This window comes from Adiantum capillus-veneris, chromosome 25 (assembly GCF_014529385.1).
Source record: "Adiantum capillus-veneris isolate H3 chromosome 25, ASM1452938v2, whole genome shotgun sequence".
NCBI classification, from domain to species: domain Eukaryota; kingdom Viridiplantae; phylum Streptophyta; class Polypodiopsida; order Polypodiales; family Pteridaceae; genus Adiantum; species Adiantum capillus-veneris.
Genome location: NC_140955.1, coordinates 15,922,588 through 15,936,953, shown reverse-complemented (window position 1 = coordinate 15,936,953; position 14,366 = coordinate 15,922,588). Strand labels below are relative to the sequence as shown.

Genomic DNA, 14,366 nt, shown 5'->3' with positions numbered 1-14,366 from the left:
CCGTGATGGAGTACCTGCCAAAAGCACAAACACGAAACAACTCCTCGTATCGCTAATTCACAATCGGTACCTGTCGCTCTGAGTATAGTAAAGCAAACTCTGTGTACTGACTTCTCTCGATCACTTGTAGATTCCTGGCGGAAATGGTGTATCTGTGAAGTTGAGAGCGAGAGGGTTGCTTTTATAGGCTCCCGCACCTGACAAGAATAGGATGTGGTAGACATGCCGCAATCGGGGGAAGAGATAGCGCTAGAAAGGGGGATTGGCTGGCGGCAAAATTGGTGCGCAAGAGAGGGACCGTTGGCACTTTTTTATTTTCAGCTGTAAGTCTAGCGCTGGTCTTTTTTTATGGGAGCCTTAGTTTATTTTAAGTGGGCTGTAATAAGTGGGCAGCCAGTCACTTTTTAAAAAAAAAAGTGTGAACCTGGACAAATTTCAATAAAACTAAGTGAGCTGAAAATTGACGCTACACAATCACATTCTAGGTGTCCCCGGATGCAGTTCGCAGGCACAGATGCAATAATTCCTCGCGGGAAAGCATCTGCTCTTCTCGGAAAACACCTTAATATATATATTTTTTTAGAAAAGCTTCTCAGAACCTAGCTTGTGTCTTTACGCGTATTCCTTTTTCCAGTTTGGATTTAGTGCCAGACCAATGGAATATTCCCTTTTCGATACTCTTGTCACCCATCACGTGACGCATCAAAAATATCCGTTTTCCTGTCTCTCCTACCAAACTAACGGTACAGCCCCTTCGCGATGCTTAATGCCACCCATCATACGACACATTAGAGTTGATGGCTTTCAATAATTCCATTAGATCTACAGCTCCTAACCTTACGATGCAAGTGCACATATTTTAAATATCCTAATTTCAATAAATAGAAATTACTCAAAAAAAAAAGAAAATAGTTCATTTAGCAACCATTGGCCAGCTTCTGCAGAAGATTGACTTGGTTAACCGTAGTTTTGTTCTCATAAGTGGCCTCAAGTTTTTCCTATATGGCTGAAGCTACGGTAAGACCCTTTAACACTATTAGTACATCGTCTGACACGACCATTTGAATGTAAGTAATGGCGTTCTTGTTGAGCCTGGCCCAATCCTTATCAAACGTATCCTCAGGCTTGCCTCCTGTTAGCGGTTGTTCGCATTTGTTCAAGAAAAAAATGCGTTCGATGTGCTCCTTCCACAAATCGAAGCCACTGCCATCAGATTTCTTCAATTCGAGCTCAGATAATGAAGCCATGTTTGCCGTAATTTTTTGATTTTCAGGGCTAAAATCAGATGTTGGACTGTTTTGAAGCTCTCAGGTTGCAAAATGAAGTAGGGTTTAATTTGCTACTTATATTCCTTCCATTGAAGCACTCTACTGCTGAAAAACTTGAAAACTTACACCTGTAAGTTGAAACTTTAGAAATTTCAGCAAATTCGTTGTGAAGATTGCTCCTTTAGAAACTCCCACTGCTGAAATTTCAGCTACAGCAGTGATTTTGGGGCTGATTTAAGGCCCTCAATTGATTGTGCTCGGGCGGAGAAGCTCACACTTGCCTCTCGAAGGCTCTGATACCGGTTGTTGGTGACAAAAAGTGCTGGTAGGAGCGCAACAACTAGAGCAAGTAGAGGGGAATGTAGTGCAGTGAGTAGAGGAGAGAATGTGCTAGAGGGTGTGTGCAAGTGATGGCACCACTGTGTGCAGGTGGAGGTCACACACACACACACACACACACACACACACACACACACACACACACAGAAGATACGTTCGTTTCAGGAAGGCTCACGTTTCTGTGTGCAACCCCTTCTTTTTGTTTTAGGTTTTATTAAAGTTTGACCTTTTCACATGGTTGGACGTTCAGCCAATTGTAAAAAATATTGAATGGCTCATTTTGAGTAGTATAATGAGTTTGTACACACTACAAGTGGTGAAAGGACTTTACCCCAATACTTTTCATCAACTGGTTTGTCTTCTTTCCAAGAGCTTTGTCGAACTCTTTTTGCAAGTACAATTTCTGGCTTTCTCATTCGGCTTTGCTTTTTCTCCATCACCAACTTGAGAGGAGAATCGACGGCCTCTTGCCATCTAGAGTGAATGTCGTCAAGCGGGTAATTCTTCAAATGATTCACATATTTCGGGTCCTTGGAGTACTTGATCAATCTTTTCATGCACGTGTTACTCCACTTCGTCGAGATTCCATGCCGAAAATTTGCCAAAATCTCCAGATTTCTTGGAAAAAGGATTATTTTGGTTGGAATCTTTGTTGATTTCATGTGTTCCCTTGCTGGGATTTCACTTTTCTTCGTCTCGCCACAGACCAAGAGTCGGAGGGGTGTTGTCTCTATCGGATTCTCCGCGAGAACCCACGTGCGTTGCATAAAGGATTGGATCCTCCATAGAAGAAGAATCGTCTGAGCTTTGATACCATTGTTACAAGCTTGGACACTCCAAGCGATAAATCAATAGCAACACACACACACACACACAGAGAGAGAGAGAGAGAGAGAGAGAGAGAGAGAGAGAGAGAGAGAGAGAGAGAGAGAGAGAGAGAGAGTTGTGATCTCCCAACGATTGGCACCCCTTTCGATATTTCTTTTTAGCGCGTACAACTCCCCAAGGGTCCACTTCTCTCAGAGACTTGTCAAGACTGACCGTGAGGACACTTATAAATAGTACAAGGGATGCCCAAAAGCAGAGCCCCAAAAGCACTTGATCCAAAAGCTTTTGTTGCCAAAAGCAGCGGCTCCCCAAGAGCTAGCGCCAATTGGCAGAATTCTGTACAGCTTGCCACGTGTCATGTTAGTGCAATTTATAGAAGTTGGGACAACCCTTACACTTTATTGAAAATTAGGGTTTAGGCCCCTCAATCTGTGTTCGTCAAGGTGGCAGGAGCTAGGTTAAACCCTAGCCCCTTAGGCCCCATGGCCATATCTTCAAATTCTTCTGGGTTAGAGTTTTAAACTCTTAACCCTTTGTCTTCTTGGCCAATCTTTCATGTTAATCATGCCACGTCACAAACTTGTGACAGCTCTTGATAGGAATGCAACTTTGATGGTGGCACAATAGAAGTGTGGTAGCCCGCAAATAATCTCCAAAGCCATAGGCCTTCACAAGCAACAAAACAAGGTGCTCTATTTTCTGCGCTCATCCATGAAAGCACAACGGTCGTTTGCCACTTGCTCCTCCAAAATAGGTCCCGACTTGGTTAAGAAAGGAACTTACAACTGAAATTGAGTAGGCAATGTCTTTGCGAGATTACGTCAATCTTATAAGGCAACCCACAACATTCCAATATAGTGATTGACCAACCAAGGGTAAGGGATCATCGTTCATGTAAAGATACATTCTCCCTGGACTCAAGACTCAAGAGGAGTGTGGATAGATCTGCAAATCTTTATCTTGAACCTATCAAGGATGTCTCTAGCTTACTTTCGCTGAGAGACGAAAATGTCCCATGAGACACATATCATGAGTGTCACGAGGACGTGGCAACTGCTAACCTTAGTTGTTGGTTTCTGTCCGATGATTTTTACTTAATTTTTGGGACCTTCTTTTTGAAGTCACAAATGGTTGGACATTGTGTGGCTAGTGTGAAACAGGTGACGACTGAGAGTTTGACCCGCAGTCGGAAAGGGTACGTCGCCACGAGATGGTTGGGCCAATCAGCACTGGAAACCAAGCAGCAAAAGGGTGTCTAGGCCCAATTCAAAGTCATTTAGGCCCCTCTCTACACTTATAAGCTGGCTCACAAGAGGCAAACTAGACACTTGGCGGCTCCAGGTGCATTTGCCAAGCTCATCCCAGCTCGGGGGGCCCATTTTAAGAGAGGGGACTGATTTTTGCTCCACAATGTGCTATGGTGTGTATGTGAATAGTGGGTGGCGGTGATCACAGCTTTAATGGAAAGCTTGCCTACTCCCTTTCTCTATGTAGCGCGATGATTTGCTCTCACGCATCTCTCTCCCCCCTTTACACAGGTCCGGGGGGTTTATGCACGTTTGCCAAGACAAGAGCGTTCTTACAGGAGCCGGATTAGCTAATTGCTAATCCCCTTGAGGTACGCACAATTCCATCGCAAAGGAATGCGAAAACGGAGAGTTCTCTCGTGTGAAAACTCGTCCTATTTACAGGGGAACTGTCCCATTGCGTGCGGGAGCGTCTGACACACACATAGACGTGTTCGCTCTGCCCGAAACGATTCAAAACAGAAATTACAGCCTGCTGTGTTTTTCTGCAGGTTTAGGGTTTTGCACCTAAACTGCAGGACATCGTCAGGGGAGCCTCAGGAAAGTTGTGCTATGCTTAAACAGGGTTTTGGGCACTTGACAGTCACAAAACAGGGAGTTAAAGCATGCTGAAGTTAACGTGCAGCTCATTGGAAAGCTTCCATACCGCAAGGGAAAGTGTCCTTGATGTGTACTTTTGACCTACAGGGGTTTTGGCGCCGTTATGTTGGCGAAATTGGGTCAAAAACCTGCAATTACAGTCATGGACAGGTTTGGACAGCTTGGTGAGGGTTAGGTGAAAGCGTTTGGATCGTTTATTTGCCACGGGAGCCTCGGGAAAGTATTGGGTGCTTGTACAAGACAATTTATAGAGATTTCCCTTGAGGATTCTCGTCTAATTCAAGGGGCAAGTGACCTTAGAGCTGTGAGAGCTCGAGGGCTATCCATGTAAGTGATCGACACGTGAATCAGAGCGCAAAACAGAGAATTCAGCGTGTTGAAATTTCTCGCCAGGTTTTGTAAAGTGCCTGGCAAGTCATTGTGTACTTGGGATTTTGTCTCTGGAGACTTTTACTGTGGTTATGTTACCGAAATCGGGTTAGAGTAGAGGAATTTCAGCCCGATAAACGTGGGACAGCTTTTAGAGGTTTACAGGTTTTTCTCAAGTTTAATAAGAATAAAGAAATATCGAAAGGGACGCCAGTCTTTGGGGCCTACAGGGTGTCGCTGTCTGCTTGGTAGCGCTCTAGCTACCAAGTCGTGAAATGCCTTGAAGTGTTAAATTTCAATCACAGGTTTAGTCGTGAAGTTCCTGTGTCCTAAAGTCTAAAGTGAAGTTTCGGATGAAAGCCAAAGTCCATCGCCCTACGGGCGGGTTTCATGGTTCCGTCACCAGGATAGAATCACCTTTTCCTTGAGAAGTGAGCCTTGGTTGGTTTACGGCGAAGACACAAAGCAGAGGAACTTGGAATTACACTGTGGCTGACAGGACAAATGACGCCAGGGAAGGGTTCCTTTCACAGGATAGACAGGCTATTCCGTGAGTGTTCGAGGTTGGCGAGAGTTCACGACCACCCGTGTATGTACCTTTTGTTGATTTGAATGCTCCACAAGTCAAGGGTTTATGACTGGGCAACTAGACGAGGATGCGTTCAGGACACAATTGGTTGCTGTTGTGAATGTTTTCTCTTGGTTGGTGCAGAATCCTAGGTTTATGAAATATTTGCAAGCACCGCCAGTGCCACAGCAGACGAGGAAACCGTCACATGCATTAGAGCCTGTTGAGTCTCAAGCCCAGGTCCCTTTGCATCCCAGCAGGGCGGAGAGCACTCACATGTGGCATCAGGTTTTTCCACCACCCACGGTACATCCTGGGTATTTTGGGGGTGGATCTGTGTTCCAAAGTATGGTTGGTTATGCGCCTGCAAACCAGCAATATATGGCAGGAACAGTCTTTGGGGGTATGCCAAACCCCATGTATGGTAATATCGGCATGCAGCAAGGCTTTCAGAGCAATCATGGCCAGTTTGGGGTGCCACATGGTAGTTTTAATATGGCTGGTTTTTTGGGACAGCAGCCAGATATGGGACTTACGACGCAAAATGTCAATGGCCAAGGAATGCCGATGATCCCTATTACATTGCCCATATTGCAGACAATTCCCTATGACAATTTGGGGGCATTGGAAAAGTCAAAAGCTTACAAAAAAGGTGGTGCAACTGTAAAGTTTAGTACTTTCAGCGGCTTTGAGGATAAGGCAAAGGCTCTTACTTTCCTTGAGCAATGCGCTTACATGGTGGATGACACTATTGTTGCAAGGATAGGCACCCTCCACATGGGTATTTGAAGCCAATGTCATGACGGATTGGCACCAACTTCTTGCAGCTACTTGCAAGAGCTTAGAGGAGTATAATCGGAAGTTCTGTAAAGTGTTGCTCTCAGTAACCTCCTAGAGGTTTATGCCACTGACAGAGCAGATTGAGAAGTATTGTTGTGGGCTGCCTAAAGGGCTCAGAAATTACTGTATAAAGAACAAAGTGGCTACCGTTACTCAGCTTATGGAAGTTGCCAACACTGGTCATACCTTGTTGTAGGGAGAAGACAATGGGTTTCAGGGCAATGCGAAAGGGGGTACGTCAAAGAAAAGACCAGCAAAGAGGTCCTTTGCAAAAGCGGCTCGTGCAGCTTCCAAGGAGTCTGAAAGAGAAGAGAAAGCTGAAGATGCAGCCGAGTCTTCTGGAGCACATGCCAAAAGAAAGTAAAATTGAAGGAAAAGTTGCAAGACGGTATTGGTGAAGTTCAAGAACTATCCACGTATGGATGCAAAATGGATGAAAGAGTGTGAATTGTCAGAGTCACCAAACGTATTGCAGCTTTACCTTGAGGCCTTTGGGTTACAGCCTAAGTATGCCCCAACCCAACATGTGCAAAGGAGGGGTAATGATGGACCTAGCACATCAAATGTACATACGGATTAAGTGCAATAGAAGTGTGCATCGCTCTTCAAGTGTTAAAAGGTATAATGTTCACTTCTATAATAGATGGAAATGACAAAAGTATGAAGGCCTCATTAAGTCATTTGTATCTATGTGTTATGACCTTTCTTGCGGGTACATGCGATGATAAAAGAGTGCTAACAACACAAAATCATCAATGGCATGTATATATGGCATGCAATCGAAGATGTTTGCGATTTCAAGAGGGGGGTATGTCACGAGAACGTGGCAAGTGCTAACCTTAGTTGTTGGTTTCTTTCCGATGATTTTTATTTAATTTTTTGGACGCTCTTTTGAAGTCACAAATGACCGGACATTGTGTGACCAGTGTGAAACGATCGACGGCCAAGAGTTTCACCCGCAGTCGGGAAGGGCAGGTCACCACGAGATGGTCGGGCCAGTCGGCACTGGAATCCGAGCAGTTAAAGGGTGTCTAGGCTTAGTTCAAAGTCATTTTGCCCCTCCCTACACTTATGAGTTGGTGGGTACTAAGAAATTAACTCAAAAGAGCTTGGTGAGGGTTAGGTTAAAGCGTTCGGATCGTTTATTTGCCAGGGGAGCCTTGGGAAAGCATTGGGTGCTTGTACATGGCAATTTAGAGAGATTTCCCGCGAGGAATCTGGTCTAATTCAAGGGGCAAGTGACCCTACAGATGCGATAGCTCAAGGGCTATCCACAGAAGTGATCGGCACGTGAATTGGAGTGCAAAACAGAGAATTCAGTGTGTTGTAATTTCTCACCAGGTTTTGTAAAGTGCTCTAAAGTGCCTGGAAAGTCATCGTGTACTTGGGATTTTGTCTTTGGAGACTTCTACTGGACTTCTACTGTGGTTATGTTGCCGAAATGGGGTTAGAGTAGAGGAATTTCAGCTTGATAAAAGTGGGACAGCTTGTAAAGGCTTACAGGTTTTTCCCAAGTTTAATAAGAATAAAGAAATACCGAAAGGGGCGCCAGTCTTTGGGGCTTACAGGGTGTCGCTGCTTGCTTGGTAGAGCTCTAGCTACCAAGTCGTGAAATTTCTTGAAGTGTTAAATTCCAATCACAGGTTTATTCGTGAAGTTCCTCCGTGTTCTAAAGTAAAGTTGCGGGTGAAAGCCAATGTCTAGTGCCCTACGGGCCGGTTTCAATGAGTCTACCACAGGATCATACCAATTAGGTCTCCAAGTCTCCAATACACCTATAGGATGGTACCCATTGGCAGGGCGGCGGTCGCTGGTGAGGTCATTAGATTGACAGTGGGTAGAGGATGAGCTACACGAAATTACAACATCCCCGGTTGTAAACGATCATTCAATTCCGCCGGAGAAATGCTCTCTCTCTCTCTCTCTCTCTCTCTCTCTCTCTCTCTCTCTCTCTCTCTCTCGCTGTGATAGTCCAAGAAAGCATTACCAACCAGTTTATGTAGGGGACAATTCCCACAAGAGAAGGAAGTGTAGTAAGCAAGGGGCAGGTCACACTAAGGATTTCCCTTTTTTAAAGCTGCAAGAAAACCTCTTATCTTCAAGTCAATAAAAGGTGCCATTATCAGAATAACAAGGAAACAGCAAGGGAAAGATCCCAAGAGACCAAGCACCCCTACTAAGGGGCACGTTTTCTATACAATATATAGCAGAAGGAGAAGATTAAGAAGAATGTTGAGTGCCACTATTGCAAGAAGAAGGGGCACTAGGTAGCTGAATGTTGAACAAAGAAGAAGGATGACGAAGGCAAGGAGAAGCAATTGGCTTCTGTTGCAGATACGAAGGCCCTTGAGGATGTCTCCTTGCTCACCGCAATAGAGAGGCTCTCGCTTCACCTCACTCATGAGCCTTGATTGTGGACAGGGGTGCACCGTATGGTGTCTTGTCAGTAGGTAGTCCACAAAGGGCCTGATGTTTGCTCTAAAAACCACTTGCGAGGGGCTGCAAATGCTGTTTTGCAGCGAACTCAGCATGCTTTCACATAGAGGCTAGGTGCCAGTACATTGTAGGAGGTGTGCGTAGATCTCTCGGTTCTCAACCCTTGCAAGGCTGAAGTGAGAGAATAAACAGCAGCTTAGTACCACAAAGGAAGTGCCAGAAATGGATCCCTTGTTCTGTGAAAACACTAAACGCCGAACCGTACTGGGGGGGAACTAGATCGGCATGATCAGCGCAGTGGAACTCTCTCAAGGGGCCAATAGTGCTCCTCTGGCGAAAAATGCAGCCACAAGCAAAAGCGCTAGTGGCAGCTAAGAACCAAAAAAACCACAAGAGAGGGCGGGGGATAAAAGAGGTTTTCCAGCAATGAAACCATCAGAAATTACAGTGCTGGGCTTGGAGAGAGAGCTCGTAGCTGCCAACAACCAAAACGCAGGAGGGGAAGATAGTTGTTCCGACAAGACCTCCCAAAAACTCTCCTTCGCTGAAAAGCGCTGCCAATGTGGTCCCAGGGCGATGGCGGAAGTGAAAACACTAGGCCTCTGCTTGAATGTCTGATTTTTTGACATGCATATATGTTGGGGGGGGAGTTTTAGGCCAAAAATAAGTGATTTTTTTTTTTTTTTTGTTGAAAAAAGTTACTTCTTGACCCTTAGTTATGCATGTTTTTGATGATGAGAAAAAGAAAGGAGGGAGTAGTTAATGTCACACTTCTTTTGTCTCCTTCACTTTCACAAGGCTAGTGAGAGAAAGGGACCTCCTAACCTACCGCATCCTATATGGACATAAAACAAGGGCTAGAAAAGCCTATTAAAAACTAGCTTCATGAATGTCCTTGTCCCCTTAACCCTCCACATCATTAGCTTGAATCTCTTAAAATTAGGGATTCTTATAGAGACCATACAAAGTCCATATTTTTCCTAATGTGAGAGTGCGACTGGCGGAATCATTAGAGAGAGAAGCGAGAGAGAGTCAGAAAAGGCTGGAGACAGAGAATGATCAACCTCTGCTAACTCAAACCACAAGTGAGAGCCAGGCACATGTAATGTGGAGTAGGTGTAATCACTTCAACAAAAAATACAGATGTGGAAAAAATCTAAACCACCATCGGAAATAGGTAAAAATGGGAAATTCGACCACCTGTCTGAAAATGACTGGATGAAACCGCTTAGAAGGTTCCGGCCATGTAATCTCCAAGCAATGCAGTGGGTAGCCATACAAGAATGCCAAAAATCCATGAAGCAGCGGGGGATGAAACTTCATAGCAGCATGCATGCGAGTCGGGCTAAGCAGCACGCGAGGAGAGGGGGTGTGTCAGGGAAGCAGCACGCAAGGTGGAGGCGGGGGTGCCAAGTGTGGCAGGAAAGAGGTGGGGCTGAGTGCAAGGGGAGAGGATGGGGAAGTAGCAGCAGCAGCAGCAGCAGCAAGCACCCTTAGCCTTTTCCACAGGGAGATCAACAGGAATTCATGGCAACACCTCAAACATATGGGGCATTTGCCTAATCACTAACTGTGCCCTACTTGGCCAAGCCTACGAATGCCATGGTTGGGATAAGACACCATACCGATATTTACTCGGCTTTAAGTTTTTGCATGCTCCTGAAAGATTCATCATTCATGGTTACACCTAAAACTATAGGGCATTTTCCTAACTACAGACTCTGCCTACTTTGCCAAGCCTACGAATGCCATGGTTTGGATTAATCATTAGAAACCATAGGGATGGTAGCTCAGCATTATGTTTTGCATTCTCCTGAAAGGAATTGCAATGATGCTCAGAATTGCCCCTTCTTGTTTCTAGTGGTTGGTCAACTTTTTATCCTATCTTCTTTGCCAAACAAAGCTCTCTTCAGAGGGTAAGAAATATAAATGTAGTGCCTTGCATGTTGACTGACGTACATTATAGTATATACAAGATATAAAATTAGTGCCTTGCATATTGACTGAGGGACATTGCACCCGTTGACAGCTCGTTGGGATACACACTCTTCCCAAAAGCTGATTAAGGATGCCCTCGTGGTAAAATCTGTTATCAACCTATGAAGAATGCTCTCACTGGTGATGAAATCTATTTTCAAGAGTTTGTCTCTTTAATATGCTTGATTCACAGGTGACCCTGTGTTGTCTTTCTTAGTTTAAAGTAGAGATTTGTAATCTTCATTTTTCATTGTAGGTTTCCTTGAAGTCTGAAGGTTGCTATTCTACAGATCTGTTCATTGTCCCCCTTTTTGTAGAGAATGTCAGCTACTGATATATTTGTCTCTCCTCCTCTAATGACAGGACCCTTCGGACAAAAGGCAGGTGCTATGCGATACCAATTTCAAGCAACTGTTTGGTTGCGATACCTTTGTTGGTTTTACAATTGCAAAGCATTTAACGCCCCATTTTTTGAAAAGTTAAATGTCGATCAAGAAGCTCAGGAAACCTGGACTGTAGATAATCAATGGAAACTTCAAGGGTTGTAAATTTCTCCTTCTCAAGAACACATTATGAACTCTCTCTCTTTCTCTGGTTCTCTTTGGCTCAAGGTGGTCAATGAGCTACAGGGGACCTGCAAGAAACGTGTTCAGAGTGCAGACAATACTCTGGAATGGTCTTCCAAGCTGCTGCTTACGTTCGATGGATGCGTGTTGATAGTTATGCAGTTTCTTGTACGGGCCTTTCATGCTGTTGTGCTTTTCCTGAAGATGAGGAAAGTTAGTCAACGAGGCAGGTAGTGACTATCTTCAAGGCTTCTTTATGCACAAATTTGTCAAAGAGCATTTTTGAGAGACGTTACTACTTCATGCTCCTGCTACCACTTGTATTTGCCTCTTGAACCAAATGAGTAAGTTTAGGTTGGTGCCTGGTATTGTTTGCTAGAATGGGGCAAAGTTCTGAGAATGGTGAACCGGAAGGTTATGTCAGGGGCGGCTTTTGCAAAGTGACTTTAAATCAAACTTTAAAATGACAAGTTGCTCTATGCTTTTCTAGTCAAGGATCAAATCTATCAGTAATTAGCATCATCATTCAAATATTTGCTTAGGATTAATGCTAACTTTGGCTTGGAGCAACCGATGAGGAAGTTTTGCTTGTTTTTTATTGAGAAGCAAGGGTGGTTTATGGTATCCCACCCAACAGCTGGCCAGTTCGAGCATGGACTGGATGCATGGTTTTTGAAGTGGGTTATCAAGACATCAATGTTTGTTTTCAGTTCAGGCATCCTAAGTTATTATGCGTGTGGTGTTTGATGACTGGTTGTCCAGCCAGAAATATGCCAAGCTTTCTGAATTGACCTTGTACGCAATTTTTCTGAATATTTGAGACTTCTGTTTGCGTACGTGGATGTCAACATCGCATGGACAGGACGGGGCTGTGAGATGGATGGGTGTGTCCTTTTCCGGACTTTGAAGTCTCACAAGGGTCACTGTGAGATCATGAGTAGAGCTGGAGTCCATGATCATGGAAATTTGGGGGCTGTACATGTTATCCATCAAAGTGGGTCAAAGGTGGCGATTGCAGTGTCTTGAATGTTTCAACTCTTACATTGGGTTTTTATGCCCCATTCTATATGCTATGCCAGACAGCCCACATTCATCTGCACAAATCTCACATATAATGTGCAAGATATGCTGTCTCAAAACCACTGCGGTTATTGTACACACTACAAGAAAGGGATGTTTGCGATTTGCAGCTGACATGACTTTATACTGGAATCCCTGCTTTGGCCAATTTGGTGGATCTACCACATGTTTCTATTCGCCCTTCTGGCTTTCCCTTTTTCAGGAGGTGAGATGAAAATCAGCAATAAAAATGGACTAATGCTGAAAATCAGCTGCTAAAGTCATTGAAGTACTGGCTATGATTGAAATTTTACCTTGCCATTGTTATGCAATGGTCGGGTTTTGCAAGCTTGAGATTTGTGTAGGTTTCTATCTTTAGTGGTGCATATGCTTCTTTATGGTCAACTCTACGCTCCATCTTTCAAGTTATGGTAAAAACTCAGCACGTAGATCTCTGTATTGATGGAACTAGTACCTAGTTCCTAGTTCTGCACCCACTATTAACATTATTGGGGATGTCAAAGAATTTAGTCAATACATTTCATGATGCGGCCGATTCTATTTTTCTTACATGTGACTAGCATAAATCTGTACCTTGCACTTTCCTTTACAAGTGATATTGACACAGTAACATGCAGGCTTTTTGCAATTGAAAATTGCTAGAGATGTCCAAAACGAGTCTAGTTCCAAGGGGTATAATGCTTTATACAACTGGCCAATGCTTGAGCAATGAAAGAGGCAATGGAAACTGGAGTGATTACTGGAGCATGTCGAAGGGTAGACTATTGAGAGGTGGGTTCGAATTTGAAACCTTCTTTTGTAAGGGTACTGAACTGTTGACAGGAAAGAAAGGGAGTCGCTGGCCTCAAATAATACATAAATTTTCTCACTTCCTAGAATGGCCAACCTTGTAATGCATGCCAACCTTGTAATGCATGTACAAGGGAACCAACAACACGTTGATAGAGAGTGATATTGAAGTACTCTCTAGTATCATGAAGACTAAGTTTTAGACCTATCCATATAAGAGTAGCATTAGCCTTGTACTCCTTAACAAGTCAATGTAGTAATGCCTTAATAAACTTTGCCTAGCAAATAGAAATACCTCCATCATAGTATTTAAATTGAATGCTAGATAATGGTGCGAGTCCCGAGTTCAATGTTTAGAATGAATTATACAAACCCTTCTTGCAAACAATCTTCTACAATGGATCTTAAATGGCTTTAACAGATTTAGAAGCAATGATATATGTTGAGATGTTGGCCTCTATTTAAGTGTCGGAGATTCTAGTAATTTCTTACAAACACATTGGAATTGAGTTATAAAAGGGGAGTTTTCCTTTTACATTAGTTCTGTCCTTTAAGGATTTCTTTAGAGGAGACTTTAGATTTTGTTGGACCGATTTCTTTGCACGCAAGAACATCGATTGATTCATGCACATAACTTGAAGAGAGTCAGACAATTCAGATTGACAATTGCTATGGGCCAGATTTGCTTGGAGCTGATGCCCCCTCCAAAAGGTCTTTGTATTATAATTCTCTTAAAGAGATCCTTGATTACAATACTACTTTGCTTAAGAATGCTGCTTTTCATCTTCATCTACCTCTTGCCTCATTATCTTTTTGGTTCGAGGAAAGCTTCGCAAGAGCACAATCTTGTAGTAATTCTTATATGCTTACTCCATTGGCAATCTTTAAGCATATCTAGTATAATAAAGGAGAAGAGGATGAAGAAGATCTTTCATGCATTCACTTGCTTGGATTTGCATCCATAACGAAGTGCTTGAGCATAGGAATTCATTGTGAGATCCCATGTGAGAGGGAGAGAGAGTGCTCTTGCTTTGCCACCGTGAAAACTTGCAAAATGAGAGAAATAATGAGGAAGAATCTCCACAAGCCCTCCTTTTTGCTCTTTCCATACTTGCCAAAAGTTCCAAGTAGAAGGTTAGTTACATGAACCAATGATAAGTACAAACTTTAAAATGCAACTTAATGCATATGCTAACACTTGTACTCTCCCAAGCTCGCTCCTCTTGCACAACTCGTCCCCTCTTCCTTTTGACTTGAATTTGGTAAGGGTACACACACCAACCTCCACAAAGCAAGTGTGAGATTCTTTGGACATGTAGCTTAGCCAAACTTAGAAGAGGAAGACTAGAGTTAACTTTCTAATTAAGGAAGGGTTGATCTAACCTTAGACTTTAGCTTT

At 43.6% G+C, this 14,366-nt stretch overlaps 1 protein-coding gene across 1 annotated transcript in view; it reads left to right on the top strand.

Annotated features, from left to right (window-relative positions):
* LOC147424463 (uncharacterized) overlaps nt 1-11,592 on the top strand; it is an 89,736-nt gene extending 78,144 nt beyond the window's left edge. The window contains exon 6 of the mRNA XM_086500373.1: nt 10,896-11,592. Within this exon, the coding sequence (XP_086356499.1) occupies nt 10,896-11,015 (120 nt within the window). The 3' untranslated portion in view covers nt 11,016-11,592. The remainder of the gene's footprint in view (nt 1-10,895) is intronic.
* The last annotated feature ends 2,774 nt before the right edge of the window (nt 11,593-14,366 follow it).